Source organism: Fukomys damarensis, unplaced genomic scaffold (assembly GCF_012274545.1).
Source record: "Fukomys damarensis isolate Sample0158 unplaced genomic scaffold, DMR_v1.0_HiC HiC_scaffold_4, whole genome shotgun sequence".
NCBI classification, from domain to species: Eukaryota; Metazoa; Chordata; class Mammalia; order Rodentia; family Bathyergidae; genus Fukomys; species Fukomys damarensis.
In genome coordinates, this window is record NW_022900916.1 from 67,939,435 (window position 1) to 67,961,793 (window position 22,359).

Here is a 22,359-nt window from a genome sequence, read left to right on the forward strand (position 1 = left end):
AAAAAAAAAAAAAAAAGAAAGCAAAGGAAAGAAAAGAAAAAAAAGAAATGGGAACTCTCAAAACCCTACTGTCACAAATAGATTAACTGGACAAAAAAAAAAATCAACAAAGAAATATCAGTGCAAACCTTTGAACAAATGGACTTACAGCTATCTACACAGTGTTCCACCCGACAACATCAAAATACGCATTCTTCTCAGCTGCACACCCGACTTTCTCCAAAACACACAACTTACTAGTGCTTAAAACTTGCTTAAGTAAATGCAAAGGAACTGAAATTATACTATGCATATTATCAGTCCATGAAATTGAAAATCAATGGCAAAAACACCCCACATAAACTACATAAACACATGGACATTAAATAATACCCTCCTGAACCACCAATGGGTCAGAGAAGAAATTAAAGAAGAAATTAGATAGTTTCTACAATTAAACAATAATGCCAATATGACGTACTGGAACTTATGGGATGCAATGAAAGCAGTCCCATGAGGGAAATTTATAGTGATAAATTCCCACATCAGAAAAATTGAACAAGCTCAAATAATGTATTGTTGAACCTCAAGCTTCTAGGGAAAAAAAAAGAAAAGAGCAAGTGAAAGTCAAAGTAGTTATAAGGCAGGAAATTATGAAGATCAGAGTAGAAATTAATACAGTTAAGGATAAGAAAACAATTCCAAGAATCAATGAATCAGAGTCGGTTCTTTGAAATATTAAATAAAATAAATCCTTAGCCAAGCTTATCAAAAAAGAAAACACTCAAACACGTAATTAGAAACAAAAAGGGGAAAGTTACAACGGATCTTACAGAAATCCAGAAGATTATCAATACCTACTTTGAGAATCTGTACTCTGAAAGATATGAAACTCAAGAAATGGACAGATTCCTAAATACAGCATAATTTGTAACAGCTAAATCTTGGAAACAGTTCCTATGCCCATCAGAAATGATTGGAAAGAAAAGGTGCTATTTATATACAAGTGAGTACTACTCTGCTGTTACCAAGGACCAATCTGAATCATCTGTAAGAAAATGGATGCACCTGGAAACCGTAATTTTAAGTGAAGTAAATTGGATACACACATTTAAACATTGCATTATTTACCTAAAGGGTGGACAAAAAGCATTATGGAAGATAAACACTGAGAAGTAAGAGGAATAAGTACAAATGGGAAGAGGGGGAGACAGAAGGGGAAGGAAGCAAGGGCAAAGGAAGAGGAATGGAAGGGGAAATGGAAACAAAGGTGCACATGGCGAAGGACAGAAGGGGTGAAGGCCGGGAAGGAAACTGTGAAGTGTATCCAGCCATCGAAGATGGTAAAAGCGAATCTTACAACCAATGAAACAAACAGCTGTGACAGCTTTTCATCAACATTTGGAATCATATTAAACCCAAGCCATGAGTGGGATCACCGTAGAAGTTTTTTTCCAAACTTAATTTTTTAGTTGTATAATACTGGCTTTTGGTTTTAATTATATCAAATTACCATGATAAGAAAGAATTTCAAAAATATTTTTTTTTCAAATTTGAATCAAGTTCTTGGGAGGATCACTTTGATGCTGAGGCAAGCCTGGGCCATATAGTGAGTTCAAAGGTAGGCAAACTGCATAGTGAGTGAGTCAAAATTTAATTTCGGGTTAAGAATGTAGCTCAGTGGTACAGTACTTGCCCAGGATGTGCAAAGCCCTGAGTGAGGTCTTCGGAACCACCACCAAAAAAAAAAAAAAAAAAAAAAAAAAAAAAAAAAAATGATAGCATGAAAAAATATTTGTGGCTAGGGATGTAGTTCAGGGGCACTGTGCCTGTCAAGCAAGCACAAGGTCCTGAGTTCAGTCCCCAGTACTGAAAAAAAAAATACTTAATAGTTCCTTGGGTGTGAAAGACTAAAAGTGTAAACAAGATCCAAATCGTATAATTGACAATGTGAAATAAGAAGAAAGGAGCTAAAGGTGTAGGGGAAGTGGCAGGGGTAGGGGAAAGGAAAGAAGGGAAAAGAAAAAATATGAGAAAAGGAAAAAACGGAAACAAAGTCTCTGTAAATAGGGAAGGGTGAAGGGAGGGCAGGGGAATGGGGGGAAAAAATGAGAACCAAGACCTGTCATGTAAAGGTACAAGATCCCAATGAGGAATGTAACTGTACTGTGTACCCAAAATGTACCAATAAACTCAATGAGAAAAGATGACAGGAAGAAAAGAGGGCTTTTTAAAATAAGTGACCAATATATTAAGTTAAATTAATAGATACAAAATGTGAATCCTGCAAAAAAATCTTTTCAAATAATGTATGAAAATTTGCCTATATTCAACCATCAAAAAATATCAAATGATTCTAAAGTAAAATTGAAATTAATAACAATGGCTTAAAAAATTTTTTTGTTTTTGTTTTTTGGATTTTTTTTGGTACCAGGGATCGAATTCTGGTCGTTACGCTTGCGAGGCAGGCTGCGGCAGCACCACTGAGCTAAATCCCCGGGCCTAATGGCTTAAAATTTAAAATCCAAGCACTTAAAACTGAAGAGCATACAGGCAAGGGCAGTACCTGCCTCACTTCCTCCGCAGCACCTGGGCCTGGGTAGACGCTGAGGCCCTGTGCCCGGCGCTGGCAACTGGTGCAAACCCCCCACGGCCCCATCGGGCCCTCCCACTTGTAAAGACAGAAACCAGAGCGCACGCAAGCTCTGTCCAACTCCCGGACTACACAGCAGAGCTGGATTCACACCCAAGCCTGCCCGCCACAGAACCTATCACCCGTATAGAGCTTGCTTCTCTTATTGCTCATTCCAAGCTTGCTTCTCTTATTGCTCATTCCAATGACTAACAAAAAGATCGCACTGAAATAATTTCCCTTCAAAAAATTAGGAAATAGACACCAAAATTCATGAATTGACCAATTAAGTAGCAATTCCTTGATAAATTATTCAAAATAAAACTGTGTGTGTATTTACCACCTATAAACATATTTATAAATAAAAGTTAAATTTCATATTGATCTTGTAACCATCTTGACTATGTCAACTAAGGCTAGATGCTACCAGAGTACCACTTTGAAAATAGGAAGCCAGACCAAATAAAATAAATGCCATCCAGCTTCACCTCACTTTTGTGTGATTAAAGGAAAAGATTCACGAAGCTATCAGGCTTGATTATATCTGAAAATATATATCAAGAAACAGCTTTTCCTCTTTGATGAAACATACACATCATCTTCATCTAGTTATTCCCTCCAAATAGAACTATTCTCTCTCACACTTTTTTTTTGGGGGGGTACTGGGGATTGAACTCAGGTCCTTGTGCTTGTGAGGCAGGCAGCAGAACCACTGGGCTAAATCCCCGGCCCAGAACTATTCTCTTATTTATTAATTTTATAAAAGAAAGATGCCTCAAAGAAAAGGTATATTAAAAAGTCCGTGAACTATTATCTAAGAACTTAAAAAATCATGCCCCATAAATTTAAAGACTCAATGCAAAAATGGGCATCTGAAATAAAAAGATACTTCTCAGATAACAAATGAGAAAACAGCAAATAAATATATGAAAAATGTTCAATACTGCTAGCCATTCAAGAAATACAAATGAAAACAACACTGAGATTCCACCTCACTCCAGAAAGAATGGCTCCTATCAAGAAATCAACCCTTCACTCCCTCCTTCCCTCCCCATTTACAAACACTTTATTTCTGTTCTTTCATTTTCTCATATATTTGGAGGGGGTCAGGGGAGGGCAGGGACAAGGGGAAAAAATGAGAACCAAGACTTGTCATGTAAAGGTACAAGATCCCAATGATGAATGTTACTGTACTGTATACCTAAAATGTACCAATAAACTCAATGAGAGAGAAAAAATAAATAAATCCACAGACTATGAATAAGCTTAGCATTAGATCAAAAAAAAAAATCAACCAATAACAAATGCAGTCAGGGTTGTAGGGAAAAGGGAACCCTGCTCCACTGCTGGTGGGAGTGTAGATTGGTGCAATCTCTGTGAAAATCAGAATGGAGATTCCTCAAAAAAGTAAAACTAGATCTGGGGATTTAGCTTGGTGCCGCTGACTGCCTTGCAAGCACAAGTCCTAAGTTCGATCCCAGTACCAAAAACAAAATTTAAAAAACCCTAAAACTAGAGGCTCCATTTGACCTCTTCTTGGTATCTTCCTGAAAGAATTAAAAGCATCACAGCACAGCAATATACACACACCCATGTTTACAGCAGCACAGTTTGTAACAGCCAAATCTTGGAAACAGCCCAATGCCCACTAACTGATGAGTGGATAAAGCCGACGTGGTTTTTTTCATACAGGGGAGCACTACTCTGCAACAAAGGAGGATGAGCCTCAGACATCTATAGCTAAATGGATGAACCCTGAGACCATACTCTTAAGTTAAATAAAGCAGACACGTGTTTACACGCCACATTGTTTCTATGGTGTGAGAAAGTGAGTGTGGAAATAATGACTGAGACGCATAAAGGATGTTGGGAAACGGGAAGAAAGTGTTCAAACAGGAAGGGGAACAAGGGAGGAGGGAGGGAGAGAGGAAGGAAGGGACAAGAAGAAAAGAGAAAGTAGAAGGAAGGAAAAATGGAAACAGAGCTTTTGTGCACAGGGATGGGAGCAGGCTTGAGGGGGGAAGGAATAAAATAAAATAAAATTTATTTTAAAAAGACCACAAAAGGGCCAGGGATTTAGCTCAGTGGTTCTGCTGCCTGCCTCACAAGCACAAGGACCCAAGTTCGATACCTGGTACCAAAGAAAAAAGAAAAATGGCACAAAAAAATATATTACAAAAAAAAGTCCATGAAACCAATCAGACAAACAAATACTGAGGCTATATAAATATTCGGTGATACTACACACTTTTTAAAAAATCTCCAAATATGAAAAAGGTTAGTGTTTGTACTTAACCTTCCTGGAATCTTGTCTTGATGGGATATAAATATAATGCCCCAAGTGAGAATCACATGGTACAGTGTGTGGTCTCTCTTCGGAGACCATGGCATTGGGCCCATCTCCATAATTGTCCTTTGCTGAAGACTCCACTGACACATTAAGTTTCGTTAGTTCTTCACTCAGCTGATCCACAAGAAGTTGCTGTTCTATTATTTTTTCATTCTTTGCAGAAAAGATGAGAATTTTAAAAATAGAGAACTTCAGTACATGTATAGATTATGATTAGAAATTAATTTACACTGACTAAAATCAAAACGACCTTAACAGTCCTATCTCATTTATCCAAAGACTAGCCTTCCGGTGATCACAAGCAACTAATACTGTTCTGAGAGGGAAAAATCTTTTCAATAGTAAGCAACAACAAATAGCCCCAGACACTGTGCTTGGGTGCTTTGTCACTGGGACTGGGGTAATTTAATTAGCTGTCTGTATAGAAGTATGGACTTTCTGAGTGAAATCCAAGAAATGACAAGGGATGAAGGTACAGAGCAGGGGAAATTATAGATAGCAGAAGCTGCAGCAAGGGAAGTGGCGAGTGGTAACAGGTGTGGTGAAGTGAAAGCCTTTACTCACTAGAAAAGGAAAAGCACAGAGAGAAGACAGCCAGCTGAAAGTCTTAGGGGGCTAAGAACGGGAAAAGGGCAAAACAAGTTGTGCGTGCATTTTCTGTGTTTGTAGTTCTTCGTGTACCCTCTAAAGAAAAGTTTTGAAGTGCATCCCATCCAGAAAGCTCTAACTTCAACCTTGCTTCATAAGCACAAAGTATGTAAACAAAATTGTAATTCATCTTAATATTTCACATGTTCTACAGTATTTAAATAGGGGCAAAAAAATCCCTAAGCTTTCATTATTACTATGAACAATAAAAAAATACAACCTCATTTTAAAAAATCATGTGTTTGAGTAATTAAAATATACAACACAATGGCACCTAGGTAGAAAAGTGTTAAATGTAGTGCTTATATTGTGTGGGGATAGGGAGAAGTATTAACTGACAAGAGATTTTAAGTCAGGTTTCCCTGGTATTTTCACTAGAATAACCACTAAAAATCAGAGTTAAAGCACAACTTCTAAGTAAGTGAAGGACAAACCAGAAAAATAAAAAATAGCTAATCACTCCAAAGAAGGTAAGAAAGGAGGGAAAAAGGCACATAGTGGAGAAAAGATAAATAAAAATAACGGCTGATTTTAACCAAAGTGTAAAAGTAACTATGTCACATTCATAAATGAATTAAATCATATAATTAAAAGATAGAGATCACAGGCCGGGGATTTGGCTCAGTGGTTCCACTGCCTGCCTCACAAGCACAAGGGCTGGAGTTCAATCCCCAGTACAAAAACAAAACAAAAAGATAGAGATTATCAGAGAGGATTGTAACTGTAACTGTAGGCCACTTACAATAAACACAAGAAGATTAAAAATAAGATAGTAAAAGAAACACCATGTAAATGTTAAAAGAAAGTTTATTAACTATAGTAATATGAAAGTAAAGCAAAAATCATTAAAGGGGATAAAAAGAGGTAAAAAATTATCAAAAGGTCAATTCAGATAGGATCAAATAATTTTACATTTGTATGTACTTAATAACACAGATTTTATATATATATATATAAAACAAAAATTATCAGTAACACATGAAAAAAAGAAAGAAATAAGACAAAGCTAAACTCAAAGTGGGATATTTTAACATTACTTTCTAATTAAAGATACACACACAGACACACACCACACAAATCACCCTGCAGAATGGGGAAAATACAGATTTAAATTAACAGGAGCAAATGTACCCAATGATTGCAGAACATGCATTTTTTTCTTTTTGTAGTACTGGGGATTGCACATAGGGTATTTGCACTGAGCTACATTCCCAACACTTTTTAAATTTTTTTATTTTGTTGTTTTTTGGTACCAGGGATAGCTCTCCGGACCCTGTGCTTGCAAGGCAAGTAGCAGCACCACTGAGCTAACTCTCTAGTCCTAAATTTTTAACTTTGAAACAGGGTCTTAGTAAATTACTAAATTGCTCAGGATAGGCCAGAACTACAATCCTTCTGCTTCAGCCTCCCAGTGTGCTAAGATTGATAGAGAACACTTTAATAGCAAAAACCCTACGAAATGTCACAATGTAAGATAATTTCTGCCCTTTGCTCTGTTTAGTTCAGAATTAACCTGCACCAGAGGCATCCAGTCTCTCTCAAAAATTTTGTAAATGAAAAGAACCACTGTTAGCTTTGCTGACCAAACACAGCCCCTTCCCCTTGGCTAGAATAGGTAACTAAATGAATTTAAAGGTAACCTCCCCTAACACAAAGTGCTACATCCGGGTTGAAATTCAACTGCCTTGCCACCCTGTTTTGAGTATCAGCAAAGTGAACTGTGAAAATGCAATGTAACCACCTGAATGAAATCAAGGCTGTACATTCTAACCCTATAAAAGGGGGAGTTGTAGCCAAGTACTGGATCAATCAGGGCACTGCCATTAGGTGTGATCAACCCCCATTGATGGAGTAAAAACTTTTTGTTATTTTACTTCCATTCTGCTGCCTGTGTGTCACTTGACAATTCCTTCCATAACAAGATTACAGGTGTGCACTACCACACTCAACTAACAGAAATTATGTTCAAGCACATCTCAAACAACTACAAAAACTGGTCTCATGTGTTGCCAAAAAGCAAGCTTCAATGCATTCACAAGACTGAAATTCTACATACTGCATTACTGACCATAAGGCAATTAAGCTAAAAGTTAGAAAACCCACATGCATTAAAGTAACTCTATATAACTCATAGGTCAAAGGAAACATTTATAATACATGTTAAGAAATACTTTAATCTGAATGTAGAATTCAGGTAAAAATAAACATAGGACATATGTAATTTTAAATACACATATTTTAAAAGAACAGAAGCCAAAGATTGGTGAACTAAGCATTCATCAAAAAAAGTTAGATAGATAGCAGATGAGTAGCCCTTCCCCAAAACAGGGAAAAAATAATAAAGACAAAAATTAACAAAATAATGAATATATAATAGTGAAGATACTAATAAATGTGTGGAGGCGGGTGCTGGGGATCAAACCCAGGGTCTCACACAAGCTAGGCAAGCACTGCCACTGAGCCACACTCTCCAGCCTGACAACACTCATAAAACTGACAAAGCCTCATGACGCTGTTTGGCAGGGGTCAGGTGGCAGGTGAGAGAAGGAACAAAAAATCCAGAAGGAAAAAAGGACTGTGAGTCCACATCCAAAGACATTAGTGTTAGATTTCCCTTGCCTTAAGATGGCTGCCACATAGAACAGCAGCCTCCATGTTAAAATATGGCTTCTCCCACCAAAGGACAGGCTTCTTCCCATCATGCCTCTTCTCCCACCAAAAGAGTAACCTGATACTTGCTACCTCCTAACAGCTAGTGATGTCACAGGTTCCTCTGATCCCTAATACTATCACTCAACTCCACCCTGGTTTAGGCTGACCCCATCCGCTCCTATAAAACAAGCTCCCTGTGCTGCCATGTTGCTCTCTCTTCTTTGTTCAGAGACAGCCTGGCAGATCCTCCCCATAATAAAGGCTTGTTGTAGTCCTGGTCTGGTCCTGGTTTTTCAACTCTTTTACCTAACAATAAGCCATGAGACCACATAAATAAGCATGCCAAAATGTACATGTGAGAATTCACATGGGGCCAAACTCCTAGGAAAGTAACCCTTCCCACAACCAGGGAAAAAATGCCCAGCACAGCGGTGCACAACTGTGATCCTAGCTATTCAGGAGGCTCAGACCATAGGATCCCAAGGTCAAGGCCAGCCTAGCAATGTAGGAGAAAAGAGAAGATGACTGTTTTCATAATCAAAATGTTCCCACAAAGACTAATTCCATCCCAAAAGCTTTATAAGTCAATCCAACCATTTATGTATGTGAAGAACTTTTCATATTCCCTTCTTCCAAAGTATTAACAGGGAAAGCTACCTCACTCTCAGGGCCAGTGTAATACCTAAAAAGAATATTGCAATAGAGAAAAATGCAGGTTAAGCTCACTTGTAAATACAGGTGTTAAATCCTACACAATAAATTAGCAACATGGAACTAGGACATCTGTACAGAACAGAGTTTACACAGCAGACCGACTGCTGCCTTCTCGAGGACCTGCATCAGGGCTGTCAGCTGGAATCTGCGGACTTTGATTCAGGGAGGTTCCCAGTCACCAAACAAGTCACAGCAGCTCCCTCTGCTCAAGCCCCCGGTACAAAGGGTGAATTTTCTACTGAACTATTGCTTCCTCTAGTAGTCTGGTAGTATGTTCTAGCTAACAGGGACCTTCCATGACAAACCCTCAGTACAAACCATAAGTGCTGAGTCTCTGCTGGGTTTCCCTGGAAGGTGATGTTTGCTTTTGTCACGACTCACTACTGGGGAGCTGAGCACGATCTCAGTGACTGTACTGAAAGACAGCCTTGGAAGCCTACACCTGGTTTCCTCTAGACCAGCGTGGCAAACCCTTTACAGTTTTCAGTGATGGAAACAGCCCTCTGCAGCACACACGCCACAGGTTCAGCACCACTACTCTCGACTGTGCTGTGCATCCTGTCTCCTGCTGGCTGTGCTGCGTACCCCTCTACTGCAGTGAATCTCAGCAATCACATGCTAGACAGACCTGGGGAATCATCCAGGCTGAGGGCGGTCCTGGGGACCTCCAATGCCACAACAAAAATGAGGTTAATCCAGAAAAATGTGATTGTTTGTAACTCACCACATTAGCAGAATAAAAGGTCAAAGTCATATGATTAAATAATCTTTTGAGCTGGGTGTGGGTACTGTCATTCCAGCTAGTTGGTAGGTGGAGGTAGCAGGATTTCAAGTTTGAGGCCAGCACGGGTAACCTGGCAAGACCCAGTTCAAAATACAGTTAAAAGGAACTAAGGAAGAAAAAGGGGGCTAAGGAGTAGCTCAGTGGTACAGTGCCCATGGGTTCAATCCCAGTACCATGAAAACACCGATAAGATCTAATATCCATTCCTAATAAAAATTCTCAGCCAAGAAATTTTCCTTACTTTGATAAGAGTAAGTAAGTAACATGTGTAGGGAACGTGGCACAGCTACCAGCAGTACCCAGCAAATACAGAAAGGTAAGAAAAAGAACATTAAAAGATTGGAAAGCAAGACAGCAAAACTATCACTTGAAGGTGATACAACTTTAAGAGAAAATCCAAAAGACTTTACTGACAAAGCTTCCGAATTAAAGGGTTGAGGATGTGGCTCACTTGGAAGAGTTCTTGCTTAGCATGTGTGATTCCGACTTTGATCCCGGTGTCATAAAAAAGAAGAAAACCCAAAAAAGAAGAGAGTTCAGTCAGGTTGTTAGATATATGTCAATACACAAAAATCAACACAATTCCACATGGCATAAAGCAATTAGAAAAACAAACTTTGGCTAAGATCCTACTTATAGGCACATTTTAAAAACCAAGTACTAGGCACAGAAGCAGGCCCGGAGGACAGTGGAACAGAACAGATGACACAAAAACAAATGCATGTGCCTTCAGCCATCTGATTTTTTTTTTTTTTTTCACCAGGGATTGAACTCAGGACTTTGCACTTGCAAGGCAGGCACAATGCCACTGAGCTAAATTCCCAGCCCAACCATCTGATTCTTTACAAAGGGGCAAAAAAAGTATGTTCAAGATAAGACAGCCTCTTCTGTAAATGGTGCTGGGAAAACTGGTTTCCACAAACAGAAGATTGAAACCAGATCCTTATCTCTCACCCTGTATTCAAATCAAATCAAAATGGATCAAGGACCTGAAATTTTGAAACTGCTACAAGAAAACAGAAGAGAAACACTGGAAGTCATAGACACTGGTTGAAACTTTCTGAATAGGACTCCAACTGCACAGAAAATAACAATCCACAAGTGGGACTACGTTACATTAAAAAGCTGAGTGCTCTACCACTGAGCTACACCTCTGACCCTTTTTATTTCTAATTTTGAGATGCGGTCTTATTAAATTGGCTGGGCTAGCCTGGAATTTAACTATCCTGCCTCAGCCTCCCAAGTAGCTGGGATCACAGGTGTGCACCACCACTGGGGTATGTTGACCTAATACTTGGGCCCCGGAAAGCAAATGAACAAAAACAGACACTGTCAGAGCTCGCATGAACAAACATGTGACTTGTGCTAGCAGTGCCTTAATAGCACTTCCAGTGAGGAAAAAAACTGGACCCAAGGAAAAGCAGAAAGAGATAAACACCAAGACAATCCCTCTCTCTACTCCCCTTTCCCTGCAACTCTGCCCCGCCAGCCCGGACCCAGGCCTCCAAGCCCCAGCCTTCTCTTCCTTCTAGGTCATCGCCTTGGCTGGGCTTAAAGCCCTGCCAGGCTGCTTCTCTTCCCAGTGTGAGAAGCTAAGGAAGGAAACAAAGAAAAATGTCACCACGAAGGCCAAGAACCACTCACTGCTGCCGACACCCCCGCCAGCCCTGAGCACCGTGATCCTGGGTCCCTGCTCTGCTCCGCTCCGACTGCTGTCACCAACGAGGCCCCCACTGATGTCGCAGAGCTCCCACAATTCCGCAGCCATTGCCTCTGGACATGGACAAGAACAGCGGCTTCAACAGCTCCTCCACCTCTTTGGGCAGCCCCAAGGGCCACTGAGTCTAAACCCAAGAGCTACGGAAAGAACCCAAATGGACCAAAGCGTTATAATCCCCCAAATGACAATTGTCATCAACCAGTCCCTTTGCTCCCATTCACAGAAAAGCGAAACTTTTAATAAGATGTCTCCTCAATGGACAGCAGCAAGCTCGTTAGCTCTTCTTTTCATGGTGGAAGACGAGATGAGGCAGCAGAGACTCATCAGGCAGAGTTCAGCCCTGTCCAATTTTCAGGCCCTAGGAAGATTAACCTGAACCAGGTGTTGAATTTCACTTTTGAACCTTGTGGCCAGGCAGGTCACTTTGAAGGCAGTGGACAGCTGGGGAAAAAGAAACAAGTGGGGACATAAGCCTTTTAACAAGGAACTCTTTCTACAGGCCCACTGCCAATCTGTGGTGTCCGAAGACTAAGGCTACACAGCTCATTTTGCTGATCCCAATACCTTAGTCAACTGGGACCTCAGGGAACAAGTTCATACTTATGGCCAGGAAGTGCCATCTTGCCCGATTTGCCTCTGTCCACCTACTGCAGCCAAGATGACCCACTGCAGACACCTCTTCTGCTGGGCAGGCGTCCTGCGTTATCTTTCACTGAGTGAGAAGACCTGAAATAAATGTCCCATCTGTTACAGCTCTGCGCATAAGAAAGATCTCAAGAGTGTTGTTGCCACAGTCATGCCAGCATGAAAAGCGAGAAAGGAGAACTGGTGATCTTGCTCAAGTCCAAATGGATGAATGCACACCACCCTACTCCTCCAGAGGGTGAAAAGCACAGCCAGTACTCCAAGCTGCTGCTGGCCTCTGAGGAGCAGGTGCTGCACTGAGTGGTTCTGGAAGAGAAAGTAGCCCTGTGGCGGCAACTGGCAGAGGAGAAGCACGCTTCCCAGTCACACTTTGTTGAGGTGGCTGTCCAGGAGCTCAGGACTCAGGAAGACGCTTGTCAGGATGGCTGAAAGCAGAGGGGAAGTCCCTGGTGTTGTTGCTGCTCTGGAACAACTGGTGCTGATGGCTCCCCTGGTGAGAAAGTCTGTTTTTCAACCCAGGAAGGTTGTGCTAGAATATCTGTCTGCCTTTGATGAAGAAACCACGGAAGTCTGTTCTCTGGACTCTCCTCGTCCTCTTGCTCTCCCTTGGTAGAAGAGGAAGCAGTGTCTGAACTGGAGCCTGAGGGTTTGTCAGAAACCTGTGATGACTGGGAGTTAGCAGATGACAGTCTTGGGGACGGGACCATTTGTATTAAGTCCAGCCAGCAGGAACCTGTCGCTAAGCCTGGCTTCACACACCTGAGCAGCTCACCTTGTTACTACTTGTACCAAGCAGAGGATGGGCAGCACATGTCCCTGCACCCCACCAACGTGCACCGCCCTGTGAGCGGAGCAGCCTGGAGCGCAGCCCAGAGAAGATCGCAGCAACTGTGGCGGCCATCGCCCGGTACTCCATGTCTGAGGATGTTCAACAGCGTCACCGATATCTCTCTCACTCGCCGCTCACCTGTGAGCTCAGCATCTGAACTGGCTCTGCAGCCTCCTGTGGTCTCTAAGGAAACACTAGAGATGTTCTCAGATGATACTGAGAAGAGGCAGCATCAGCACCAGAAGGCGGCTGGGGAGGAACGTCGTCAAGAACGTGGGATGGAGATGGAGAACAAGAAACAGGGCAAGTATCCCGAGTCCACACCCCTGGAGAGGCTACAGCAGTCTCCTGCCCTCAATTCATACACCTGCTTTTCTGATTCTGCTTTGGGTCCTACCAGCACTGAGGGTCATGGAGCCCTCCTCTTTTCTCCTCTTAGCAGAAGTCCAGGTCCTCATGCAGACTTTCTGCTGACCCCTGTGTCACCCACTGCCAGTCAGGGCAGCCCCTCATTCTGCACTGGAAGTCTGGAAGAATACTCTCCCTTCCCTTCCTTTGCCAGATGCTGGGGGTTGGAAAAGCAAAAGCAGATGTGTGGCCTAAAACTGCTCCAAAGAAAGATGAGAACAGCTTAGTTCCTCCTGGCCCTGTGGACAGTGATGGGGAGAGTGATAACTCTGTGTTCCTGTACGCAGTTTCCAGAATTCTTTCAGCCAAGCTATTGAAGCAGCCTTCACGAAACTGGACACACCAGCTACTTCAGATCCCCTCTCTGGTGAAGGCAGAGAACTGGAGGGCTCAGCATAGGGCTTTTAAACTTGCCGCACATGTGCTGTTATTGTTACCTGCATCAGCGGACACCTGGGCTGATCAGGCTCTTTCCCCTCTCTGTCTCTAGGTCTCAGTCTTCAACACACTTGGGTGCTAATGTTCCACTTGGTATGTAAGTCATTTAGCACCTCTTTTCTGCCCCAGATTAACTGCTGAAGCCTGGAAGGGAAATTCTGAGGAGCTCTCTTTCCTTCCACTACTGATGAGATGATCATGCCTGTACCTGAGAATCCTGAGTTGGGAAAGGTTGATTCATGAAAAAGTCAGGCTCGGGGCTCACCCTGACTCTGAGGTCTGCACAATTAGACAAGAATGATGGTGTGCTTCATAGGCCTAGTACTGTGCTGATTTTATTTTCCCAGAACCATATTAAATAGGTGTAACTCTCAAGTTACAGACAAAAAAACTTAAGTCCAGGGAGGCTAAAGTGACTTGTCCAAAGACGGCACATAGTATATGCTACAACTAGTATTTGAATCCAGGCAGTCTAATTCCAGATCCTGCTAACACTCTTAATCTGACAAGGCCAGGGCCTAATAGTGATTCTATAAACTGAGTGAGTTCTCTTTCTGTAAAAGGAGGAAAGAAATGGAAAAAACAGAAACAGAAGCTCCTGTTCAGCACCTCAGTCATCCATACCAAGTGACATGCTGGCCCAAGCTACCTTCTCATCTGGATTTCTTTTTCCATGTTTTTGTTTTGCTGCTATAACTTTTAAGTATTTGAGTTTGAACAGATTAGCTTGGGCTGGGGGGAAGGGTTTCTACATATGAGGGGGAACCAAGCAAATTTTAAATACAGTATACTTTCCAGCTTCCTGTCTTTATACCAAAATAAAGTGTTGACACTGAAAAAAAAAAAAGAAAAAAAAAGCAAGACCTTTCTCCAAAAAAACAAAAAAGAAAAAAATAGCCAGGGATTTAGCTCAGTGGCACCCAGCCTGCCTCACAAGCACAAGGCCCTGAGTTCAATACCCCGTACCAAAAAGAAAAGAAAACAATAATTTTTAAAGGCTAGGGATGTAACTCAGTGTAAAGATAATGGGTTTGATCCACAGACTAAAAAAAAATCATGTGCTGGGTGCAGTGTCACATGCCCATAACCCTAGTACTTAGGAGACTGAGGCCGGGGGATCAATACAAGTTTGAGGCCAGGTTGGGGTATGCAGTGAGTTTAAGGCCAGCTTGAACTATATAATGAGATCCTGCCTCAAGATCCCTCCCAAAAGTCATATGGACGTACCTATTTCCCAAAATGATTCTCACTATTTTATATTACTAACATGCACTAATTTATGTTTCGTTTTGTTTTTTACACAGGACTACATAGACTATTCACTCTGTAGTCCAGGCTGGCCTCAAACTCACAGTGATCCTCCCACCTCAGCTTCCCAAGTGCCGGAATTACAGGCATGTACCACCACACATAGCCATGCACTAATTTTTGAAAATTAATTAAAGAGTTGTTTTTTTGAAAAGATAAATTTGACAAGCTTTTACCAGACTAAGAAAAAATAGAAAAGATAAAAATAAAATCAGAGATGAAAAAGGAGATGTTACAATTAACACCATATAAATACAAAGGATTATGAGGGACTCATAACAAAGTGAAAACCTAAAACGAATGAATAAATTTCTGGACACATATATCCTATAAAAATTGAACCATGAAGATATAGAAAACCTGAACACACCAAAAACAATACAAATGAAACATTAATTTAAAAAGATGTTCAAAAAAGAGATACCCAGGTTTCCCTGCTGAATTTTACCAAACTTTTAAAGAATTAATGCCATTCTTCTACAACATTTCAAAATGTTGAAAGTGAGAAAACATTTAACACTCATTCTGTAAGACCAGCATTACTCTGATATCAAAACCAGACAAAGACATAACAAAAAACCTACATAACAGTATTCCTGGTGAAAATACATGCAAAAACTCTCCATAAAATACTCTCAAATCAAATCTACTAGTGCATCAAGAAGATTATACACAGGCTAGGGACTGCGCTCAATGGTGGAGCATATGCCTAGTATGCACGAGACCCTGCATACCAAAAAAAATTATACATCACTATCAAGTGTGATTTATCTTGGGAATCCAAGGATGGTTCAATACAGGAAAACATAAATTTAATGTAATAAAATGATAGGTTAAATCATATGATCAAGCTAAGGGTACAGCTAAAAGATAGAGCTCTTGCCTAGTATGCCTAAGGTCCTGGGTTCTATCCTAAGCACCCCCCCAAGGCACACATAAAAGGACCACCTCAATAGATGCAGAAAAAGCACATAATAAAACTTAACATCTGTTTACGGCAAAATCATTCAAAAATATAGGACACAGAAGGAATGTTCCTCAATACAGTAGACTGTACATGAAAAGCCCATGGCCTATATCATACTCAGTGGAGAAAAACTAAGACAGTTTAGAGGGCTAAGATCAGGAGCAAGATAAGGATGCCCACTTTTACCACTCTTATTTAGTATCATATAAAAATTTTAGCTACTGCAATAAAACAAGAGAAAGAGATAAAGGGCATCCTAATAGGAAAGGACAAGATCAAATTATTCTGAATTGTAGACAATAAGATTTTATTAAAAGAGACTTCCAGGAAGATGACAGAGGGGTAAACAACAGGAAAACAGCCTCTCCAATATTTGGTGTTCGGGCAATGGAATACAGACAATGTCAGGAAGAGAAGAGGGAGGGAAGTGGATTCCTGGGACCCAGTAAGGATCTGAAACAAGAATTGAAACCCACCAGAGAGAGTAAATAGAGAGTCTTCAATGAAAAAGAAAGAGGCGGCAAGTGGCACTTTCTCCCTGAGCCCTGACTCACTGCATGGGAAGTTTGACTCAAACCTGCAGACCCACAGTGACTACTGGAGACCCCAGAGTCCTCCACCGAGAAATGCATCAATGGAATGGAGCAGTTTACACAGTGGACTACAGTAGCTGGTGACTTATTTAGATTAAGACATCCCCCAGGAGAGGGCAACTGGCCAATAGTCATCTTGGAGAAGGGCCAACTGAGCTTGGAACTCAAGAGTAGCTGTGGGCTGGTTCCATCAAGGTGAGGCAAAACAGGGTTCACATCAGCAGGAGGTCAAGGAGCCAAATTCAAGCCAGTAGGAGGCACACACTGTATTGCAGGCTGAACAAAAATAGGTTTCAGCCTTAAAGCTAGAAACCAGCCTGAGATTCAGAACTAAAACTGTAAACTTGCTGGGATTACCCACTACCCCACCATAAATCTATGGCTGGCTGATTGGGATTAACCAAAACAGATCTGGATTCTGTCTGCCCACTTTGTCTACCCGTGACAGCTAAGACACACTTTGATGTGAACTTTTTTTCTCCTATTTTCTTCTTTTTCTTTTTGTTATTGTTGTTGTTCTCTGTTCTTATTTTTCTTTCTTCTTTCTTCCCCCATTTTCTTTATCAGTTTCCCAAATTGTGTAATCTCCCTTTGTTCTACAGCCATGCTTCTAATCTCTTCCTCTCCTTCAATTTCTCTATTTTTTCCTTAATCTCTTTTAAATTTTCTCCCCTGAGCATAACATCACCATACTGAGGGAATATTCACTATATACATTTTTCTGGTTTGGTTCAGATTTTGTTATTAACCACAAGTCTAGTTCATACAGTTAAAGGTGGCAAATTAATGGTTACACAGTTTGTCATTCTCTAGGCTGTGTTTGATGCTATTGTTTTTGCTGAGTGTACTACTTTAGCCAAGGTGACACAGTTGTTCTAATTGGTTGTCCTTCCTGGTGTGCCAAGATTGAGATTGTCTAAGGGTGATAAACACAAGCCCAACACAGGAAAGAAATGGAATCCATGAACAGATTCAAACAGATATGCAGAAGATTAAAAGTTCCATTGAGAATATAGACAGCAGAATGAGCCAATGTGAGGATAAAAAATCAGATACAGAAGACAGGATTGGAGCTAGCAACCATGGAAACAAAGATATCTTAAAAATAATAAGGAACCACAGAAAATCAATATAACAGGAGCTAGATGATACCAAGAAGAATAACATAAGATTGATCAGAGTCAATGAAAAAGCAGGAGAGAGTGCAAACAACATAAAAAAATTTATTCAGAGAAGTAATGGCAGAAAATTTCCAAGCAGGAAAAAAGAATTTGACATGAAAATAAGTGAGGCACAAACGCCGGGAGGAAGCCTGGGCCCCGATCCACCACGGGAAGGAGAACCACGCCTGCTCCCGACTCAGCCGCCATTGCTCAAGCGCCAGGAGGAAGCCTGGGCCCCATCCACCGGGGGAAGGAGAACCATGCCAGCTCCCGACCCAGCCGCCATCGCTCAAACACCCCTGAACCCTCATAAGCCTCCCCCACACACACTCTCAGACCTCCTGACTGTGCAAGTCTTTGGACCCACTCTGCAAAGACAGAGGTGGTCATCAAGGGTATTTTTCTGAGTTCCCAACTTTGAACATCTTTAAAGAAAGGGCGTGGGAAACCTGTAATAGAACGTTGTGCGGTTCAACCATTCAGAAGGATGGGGGTCTCAATCTGGGCCTTGCAGCCCGAGGTCAGTCAGCGTCATGGGGTTCAGCAATTAGCTAACTGAGATCAGGGGTCTTGCATCCTAAGACCTCCTGACTGTGCAAGTCTTTGGACCCACTCTGCAAAGACAGAGGTGGTCATCAAGGGTATTTTTCTGAGTTCCCAACTTTGAACATCTTTAAAGAAAGGGCGTGGGAAACCTGTAATAGAACGTTGCGGAGTTCAACCATTTGGAAGGATGGGGAACTCAATCTGGGCCTTGCACCCCGAGATCAGTCAGCATCATGGGGTTCAGCCATCAGCTAACTGAGACCAGGAGACTTGCATCCTCACTCTGTCTGAGCCATTACATGGTAAATACACTATACTGAAATTTTGTCCACTGCAGACATGTTCTGGACTGCTTCTTGGGGTATTTGTTTTTGGAGTACCGGGGATCTGACCCGGGCCTCATATATGCCAGGCAAGTGTTCTCCACTAGGCTACAATCCCAGGCCTCCATCCCAACTGTTCACACCACACTACCTACCACCTCAGCAAACAACTGAAGGAACAGCATGGAGACAAGATAGCCACAATTTGATTCGTGAGCTAAGTTCCCGGTACTATCTTCGTATTTGTGAAATGTTTTCCCCTTCACCTGATTTAGGGGAAAACTAGAATTTTGTCTGGTAGCCATGTTTAGAACTCTCCAACTGAAATATACTTTTGTAAATGTACCCATTAATTGTTCTGAATGCTACTCCGTTTATTAGGTGCTATATTTATAGAGCTAGATAAATTAAGAAATTCTACCTGTAACCTATTCACTTTTTGTGCTTCTTCCAAAGACACAGCGTGTCCTTTGTTTTCCTCTACCGTCATCTGCACTTGGTTCTTCAGCTCCTTCACTTCCAGCTCCTTCTGATTGAACAGCACTTCATCAGCAGCTAGAGCGCACTGGCAGGGACAGAAAGCGCACAGATGGGCACCGCAGAACATGCTCACGAGGACCGTACACCACCACAGAAACTGCGACTTAACGGAAGCTTTACAATGGCTTTTAAATTCGTTTCTTCCGTTTTACTTCAATGTTTTCCTTGTTTCTTTCTAAAGCAGAAACATAGTAGTCATTTCTAGAACACAGGCATTAACTACCACGAAGGCAGAAAGATTTTTCCTGACTTTTATTTCCTGCAGAAAACCAATGACCTGGGTTCTGGAGTACATACTGTAAGATTTTTACAAGTTTGCTACAATTCTCATGATATTTTAATGTGAGTTTTTAAAAGTCAAAGAGATTATATTTTCCAAAGAGAACTATAAAATATAAGGATTGCAGATTTTTGTACATTTTCACCAGTAGGAGATATATTTTGAAGCCTTCAATATGGTTAAATAATGTTATTTCTTGGTTTGATTTTGTGTGTTTTTAAGTAAACTTGGGATATACAAATAATTATTAAACAATTTTTAAATTAAATAAACAGAAAGAATATTATTTGTCAAGGATCTACTTTATGCCAGACACTTGGTATTTTTTAAATCTTAGAATAAACTGGGCGTGGTGGTACATACCTGTAATCCCAGCAGAAATTAAAGAGATTTTAATTTCACTGATCCTTCCTTTTTTTGTTCATGTATATTCAGTGAGGTAGTTTTTGGTAGTTCAGGCTGGCCTTGAACTTGCAATTCCCATTTTCACTCCATAGTGAGACCCTGTCTCCAAAAACTACCTCACTGAATATACATGAATAAAAAACGAAGGATCAGCGAAATTAAAATCTCTTCCCAAAAAGATACAATAGATGAACCAAACTCTTGATATTTAGTCCCAGGACCTATCTGGATCCAAAGCTTGTACTCTTCCTACAAAACTACAAGGAAAGCCAAAAATGGGGAGTTCATTTGCAAATGTTCAGATTACAAATAAGACTTAACCCATGAAATGCAGGGTGTATGTGACTTTTTCACAGGTTGTGTGGCATGAACAGACCCCGCATTGTGAGGGCAACCTTGACTTCCCACACCTGTGTGGTGGGGCTATGAGAAAGTTCCTCCTCATCCCTGCTGGGGACTCTTACATCAGCAAATGAGGAAGGGACATATGGTCCTGATGGTTCTGAAAGACAAACTATAATTCTTATTAGTTGATATACTCTTTCTATAGGCAACTAATTATTTGATAAGTTTAAAATATAATTTCCAATTCATTGGTTCTGCATATTTAAATATTTTTACAAATGCTTTATAACTTATTTTTTTGGTTCATGTTTATTATAAAAGAGCATTCAAGGGCCCAGGGATTTAGCTCAGTGGTGCCACCACCTGCCTCACAAGAGCAAGGTCCCAAGTTCCATCCCCCGTACCAAAAATAAGAGTGTTCAAGCCAGGCATGGTGGTACATGCCTGTAATCCCAGCATGCAGGAGGCTGAGGCAGGAGGATCACCACGAGCTTGAGGCCAGTCTGGGCTACATAGTGAGTTCAAGGCCAGCCAGAATTACATAACAAGATCTTATCTCACACACACATACACAAAGTGCTTACCTGTTTGCTGTAATTCTCTTCATATACTGTTCTTTTTTTTTTTGTCCTTGTGCTTACAAGGCAGGCCACCGAACCACTGAGCTAAATCCCCAGCAATATACTCTTCTTGTGTTAATATTTTTTAATATTAAAAAAAAAGTAATATGCTGGGAAAAAAGGAACCCTTCTTCACTGATGGTAGAAACGTAAACTAATGCAACCTATGAAAATCAGTAGGAATACTCCTCAAAAACCTAAAATAAGAAACCCCATTTAACCCAGCTATTCCCTTCCTACGCATCTTCCTGAAATAATTAAAGATATCATAGTACAGCGATACACGCACAGCCACGTTTCAGCAGCACCGCTTACAACGCCTACAGACGAATGATAGAAGCAGCTTATGTCCAGCGACAGATGAATGGGTAAACATCAGTCATCTGTTACGCAAATGGATGCACCTTGAGGCCGTACTGGTAAGGGAAACAAACCAGGCACACAAGCTTAAATAGTGCATGTTTTCCCTGTGAGAAACCAAAATATAAAGAAAGAACGAAATAAAAGACAGCTAATCTGAAAAAAAAGAAAAAAGAGATGGAGAAGGGGGGAATTGTAACTGAGGGAAGAGAGGGAAAGGAGAATTAAGATGTGTTGTGTACGTGTACTAACGCCTCACAACGAATATCATCAATACACAGCAGATATGCACTAACAAAAACAAAACAACAGCAAAAAGGAAAAAATCTTTTACAGGTATTTAGAAGGTGACGTTTTCCAATGATTGACTAGTGGTGAAAAACCAGGGTTACACCACTATCTTGAGATAGATTAGTGCATAGCAAAACTGGCTGGAGAAGTAGGGGTGACCTGTGAATTACAAGATCCCAGAACACAGCACAGAACAGTTCCCAGAGCCCTCAATGTGAACATCTCATGAAAACTAGAGCAGGTTTTCGACAGGATGGCCTAGACCTGATGTCTGCGTGAGGCGGAGGCGTGTGATCTAGTACCATCTCCACACCTGTATGGAGAAATTCTCGAGGGTTTCTTTGAGATTTGGACAGCATAAAAGAGCACAGATGAAGGCCAGGGATTTAGCTCAGGGGTGCTGCCGCCTGTCTCATGAACGCAAGGTCCCGAGTTCAATCCCTGTTACCCCAAAAAAGAAAGAACACAGACGAAAAGAGCTTGCTTTCCTCATCACATCCTGCCCTGCTTCCTCCAGGGTGTACTTTTGCCTTTCCTTCATTTACTTGGCCCAAGCTCGTTCTGCAAAGCCAGTTCCTCCCTTACTCTTCATTTTTACTTTTTCAAACAAACTTTGCTACTGTTTTTTGTTTGTTTCATTCAACTCTTTATGTGAGATGAGAAGAACCTAGAAAGCAACTCCAGGAGGGGCAAGCAACCCAAAACTTGGCCAAGTTTATTTGGCAAGCCACTTTTAGAAGAGCTACCTGGTAACATTAATCAGTGTGGCCGGCCAGGAGATTCTGGTAACATTATTTGGCGTGGCTAGCCACGAGGAGA

At 41.2% G+C, this 22,359-nt stretch overlaps 1 protein-coding gene and 1 pseudogene across 5 annotated transcripts in view; one reads left to right on the top strand and one right to left on the bottom strand.

Moving 5' to 3' along the window:
• The window catches only part of Kif27 (kinesin family member 27), a 147,953-nt gene that overhangs the window by 55,831 nt on the left and 69,763 nt on the right, over positions 1-22,359 (bottom strand). For 4 of the 5 annotated variants that reach the window (XM_010632916.3, XM_010632920.3, XM_010632921.3 and 1 more), the window contains one exon: positions 19,121-19,264. The exons of the other annotated variant lie outside the window; for it this stretch is intronic. In XM_010632916.3, coding sequence (XP_010631218.1) covers positions 19,121-19,264 — 144 coding nt within the window. The remainder of the gene's footprint in view (positions 1-19,120; positions 19,265-22,359) is intronic. 5 annotated transcript variants of the gene reach the window in all.
• On the top strand, positions 11,496-14,430 carry LOC104868234 (annotated as a pseudogene).